Below are 4762 nucleotides of genomic sequence, written 5' to 3'. Positions count from 1 at the left end.
GAGCCCTATGCGGGGCTCGAACTCACGGAGTGCGAGATCATGACCTGAGCCGAAGTCGGTCGCCCAACCGACTGAGCCACCCAGGCGCCCCTGTAGAGCAATTTTTAAGTATAATCCAAGTTACATAGTCATTCAAAATCAAGAAATTATATTTCAATATATAAATGCACAGAAAAAGGTCTAGAAGCATACCCAACAAACAAACTGAACACATTGCTACAGAGACAGGTGTGTGTGTGTGTGTGTGTGTGTGTGTGTGTGTGTAAGTATGGAGATCTGAGGATTTTCATTATTTTGTACTATTTGGCTTTTATAATGAAAATTTATTCATTGTAAAATGTATTGCATAATTGAAAAGTAAATAGAGAAAGTAGAATATTATTCATCTCTGTGTAGTTAAGCCCGGGTTATTGAAAGATATATGAATATAACATTTAGACCAAAACAAAAAATATTTAATTTTAAATATTTTATTTTAAAATATTAATCTCGGGGCGCCTGGGTGGCGCAGTCGGTTAAGCGTCCGACTTCAGCCAGGTCACGATCTCGCGGTCCGTGAGTTCGAGCCCCGCGTCGGGCTCTGGGCTGATGGCTCAGAGCCTAGAGCCTGTTTCCGATTCTGTGTCTCCCTCTCTCTCTGCCCCTCCCCCATTCATGCTCTGTCTCTCTCTGTCCCAAAAATAAATAAACGTTGAAAAAAAAATTAAAAAAAAATATTAATCTCTTTTTTAGACTCTGTGAAAACCCAGATATAAAGATCTCAGTTATTTGGTTAATTGTGGTCCATTTATCCCCCAGGCAAAAAGTTTTTGGCTTAAGGTGAAGGAGTCAAGTGAAGAATCTTCCTTATTCACTCTTTACCAATTCTAAGAAAGGTGAGTAGGCAGCACTAAATCTCACGGAAGCTAATGGAGTCTTTCCTACATGGTGGATGATGTTTTTTTTCCCTTTACTTGAACTTGTTTCTCAGGACTGCAGATAATCCAGCCATAACTTAAAAGTATCAGACTGTATTCTAACAGCACTCATCATGAGATAGACAAGCCCTCAACTACCCATAGGGAAATTTATTTCCCCTTTCTCATCCTGCTTCTACTTCATTGCTATTATATAGATGGATCATTTAGTTACGTCCTACCCTGTGTAACTTCTAGAGGGATATGGCTCAGGGATATCTTGGGGAGTCCAAATAAATGGATTATTATAGTTAGTATTTTTGTTTGTTTGTTTTGGCTCCCTAGTATCTCAATCCTTTTTTATAGGTGGGAGAATCACAATATTAGCAGGCATGGAGCTTATCTCTGCATAAGTGGATTTTTTTTTTTTTTTATTGCCAGATATTAGTTCTCTTAGCCTCTCTTGGAGCTACAGTACAGGGATGTACTTTTGGTTCCACCACTCAGATACAGCTAAACCAGATTTTGATTCAGGAGCTAGTGATGCAAGAAGCAGAAGTAGGGTAGGGGGAAGCAATGTTGAAATATTAGCATTAAAATCAGCAACGAAGCAGGTAGCCCAGTGATTGCAAGAAGGACAGAATGGCAATGGTTGAAACAGTGGCATCTGGTAGCACATGGCCACAGGTGTGGCTCTAGTGATGGTGATTGTTCATCAGACCAGTTCTGCAGGGTAGTTTGTACACTGGTCTTTGAATCTGAGCCTCAACTCTGGTTCTTCAGCTTTCATTTGATTCTGTGAAATTCCTGATACCCCATCAATAAATCTTTCCCATTGTCATGCTTAATCAGCCAGAGTTAGTTTCTGTTGCATGCAAGTAAGAACCCTGTTATAATTACATAAGTGTAGCGTTACCTCAGGTAGGTGCAGTCCGGTAATCAGACAAAGAGACACTAACCTTTCAGTACTGTAGGTTGTCTTGAATTTTCCCTTGGTGGTCTAGGAAGCTTCATCACTCAGCATATTTTGTTACAGAAATATCCCCAAAGCCAAAATAACTTGAAAGAAGACTTTAAAATATCTATTTTTGCATGAAAAACTAAATTGAGGTCTGGTCTGGGTTGGATGTTGTCAGTCAAACCATTTTTTTTTTCAACATTAGGAGACAACTTCACAAACTGACCCCAGAAAAAGGGAATTTTGTGCCATAGTTTAAAATATGAACATTTCCAAGGATGGGAAGATGATCAGGCCAGGTCAAAAGTTTAATATTAAGTGCCAGTTGCCTGACAGTATCTTATATTTTGGCTGACAGAATTTATTCCCTGGTTTCTCATGCCTATTTTCTGTAACAGTACATGTTCTTCAACTAAAAGCTTAGAAGGTGCTGAAACCCAGGTTTGGGTAAGGAATACTTAATGATTTGGCATACGTGAATGTATCCTTTTGTGCATTCTCTTCAAAACTGGACTAAGAAGTTTCAATAAGAAGCAACCATATCATTTCCTGTTTCCATTTGCTATGTAAACTGGACACTTTAACAACACAGATGAACGAAAACACAGATGAAAAACAGATTTCATTGACAGATACTGGGTTATTGATCTTATAAATAAAGCAATTGAATTTTTGTTAGTGCAGTGAGTAGATGCTACATTTCATTATAGAAAAACCTGTAATTGGAAAGGAGAAAAATAGTGATACATTTGAAACACAAAAATGTTTTGTTTCTAGGATAAACGCCAAGATACAAGTAGGAAGCATAAGCGTTAGCTTTGTACTTCTCAACTTGATTAGATTTGTTTTAGGCCTTCAAAAAATGACAAAACAGAGAATGATACATTGATGCATGAAAATTGTACAGAATTTTCCACAATAGACCTTTAAGACTGTGGATATTTGCTTTTGAGACAGGATGAGAATTCTTTGTGTATAACGAGTCACATTGTCATGGGAGTAAGGAATTGAACACTCAGACATGCCCAGAAGATAGTTTTTCTCCCAGTGAGAGAAATTCTATGTTTCTGAGAGAATTATACGAAAATTTATATCATTTCTCTTTATTTTTAGTAATTTCTTTTGATGGTGCTCCCAGGACTTTCTTGAGTGCATCTTTCATATCTTTGTTCCGAAGACTGTAAATCAAAGGATTAAAGAATGGGGTTGCCATGCAGTAAAACAGGGTCACAAATTTCTGTGTTCCAGGATGGCTCCTGGAACCTGGACTCACATACATCACCATGACTGATCCATAGAACAGGGAAACCACCAAGAAATGTGAGGCACATGTAGAAAAGGCTTTGTTCCTACCTGAGCCAGCTGGGACCCGAAGTACAGCACGCAAAACTAAGCTATAGGACCCTAGAATGTAGAGGAAGGTGATAAAGATGATAAGAGAACTTACAGTAGCACAAGTTAGAGTAGTTTTGGGAACTGGAGCACAGGACAGGGCTAGCAATGGTCCCAGGTCACAGAAAAAATGGTCAATGATGTTAGGGCCACAGAAGGGCACCTGGGACATGAGAACTGCAGGCATGAGTATGGATAGAAAGCCACCTACCCAGCAGAAAACCACTAATCGGGCACATAGATGGTAAGTCATGATGGTGGGGTAACGTAGAGGTCGACAGATAGCAAGGAACCGATCAAAGGACATTGCAGACAGAAAGTAGCCTTCAGCAGCACACATAGAAAAGAAAAAGTAGAACTGAAGCAGGCAGCCAGCATAGGAGATACTCTTAGTCTGGGAGATGATGTTGGCCAACATTTTGGGCACATCAGAACTGACATAGCAGATCTCCAGGAAGGAGAAGTTGGCCAGGAGGATGTACATGGGTGTGTGGAGTTTCCGGCTTGACCACACGGCACAGATGATGGATGTGTTCCCCATGAGAGTCAGAAGGTAGATGAGGGAGAAGATGACAAAGAGGAGGATCTGGATCTCCCTGCGGCATGGGAAGCCCAGGAGGATGAACTCACTCACAGACCCAGAGATATTGTTGGCTTCTGACATACTCATTCTAATCTGTGAAGGGAATGAGCAATAAGCATTATATGAGTCATTTGCCCTCTCTTTAAAAGTTATTTTTATTTCTTCTGACTCTTAGATACTCCTTTAATGCACTTTCATGAACAGGCTCTGTATGGTTCTTAAGTCAGTGACTCATTTCCCAGGATCTGGCTTCGCCCAGTGAGATCAGGGTTCTGGGAGAAACTTGTATGCTCCCACAGCCCCTACTCTATCAATCTCCATTTTCAGAGTATAAATTTCATTGGCCCATAGAATCCAAATTGTTTTCTCTGTTTGCACTTAAATCAATTCTTTTTTGATGTATCGTTCTAGAATATACTCATATTTTTGTTGAAAAGAACATTTATTCTTGTTGAAAAGAAAATTTTGTATAGCATTTTGGAAAATTTAAAGAAAAATCAAAGTTTAAATATAACCTGAAATTGAACCAGGTCAGTAAAAAAAGAGCATCTTACTTACTTTGTTGTCAGTAACATGGTGTTGTCAGGAGATCTGTCCAGAATAGCTCTGTTGACTAAAGCAGAGTGCTGAAGACAGTGCCACAAATTCCATTTTAGCGAGTACTTATTAGCTTCTTTTAAAAAAAGTTTTAATTTTAATCCCAGTTAGTTAACATACCTATTAGCTTCTTATACCTGTATTTAACTTCTACTTGCTGAGCAACAGCTAATTTGATGCCAAAAGTACCCTAGTTGGCTTCACTCCTTTATTAGGAGATTCTGGTTCTCAAATAGAAAAATAGATAGAGGCAAGTAGAGGAACACCTGTCTCTTAGCTCAGATGCTTCATCATCTTTTTGATTCATAGTGATGAATTATCCTATATAAAAAACAA

The 4762-nt window shown here is 39.0% G+C and overlaps 1 protein-coding gene across 1 annotated transcript; it reads right to left on the bottom strand.

The window, feature by feature from the left end:
* Positions 1 to 2947: 2947 nt before the first annotated feature.
* LOC121031233 (olfactory receptor 11G2-like) lies at positions 2948 to 3916 on the bottom strand. The gene has a single exon (XM_040476423.1). The coding sequence runs from the start codon at positions 3914 to 3916 to the stop codon at positions 2948 to 2950; it is 969 nt and encodes a 322-aa protein (XP_040332357.1).
* Positions 3917 to 4762: the final 846 nt, after the last annotated feature.

This window comes from Herpailurus yagouaroundi, unplaced genomic scaffold, assembly GCF_014898765.1.
Source record: "Herpailurus yagouaroundi ecotype Mexico unplaced genomic scaffold, PumYag 141, whole genome shotgun sequence".
NCBI lineage: Eukaryota > Metazoa > Chordata > Mammalia > Carnivora > Felidae > Herpailurus > Herpailurus yagouaroundi.
This window is presented reverse-complemented; position numbering and strand designations above follow the sequence as displayed.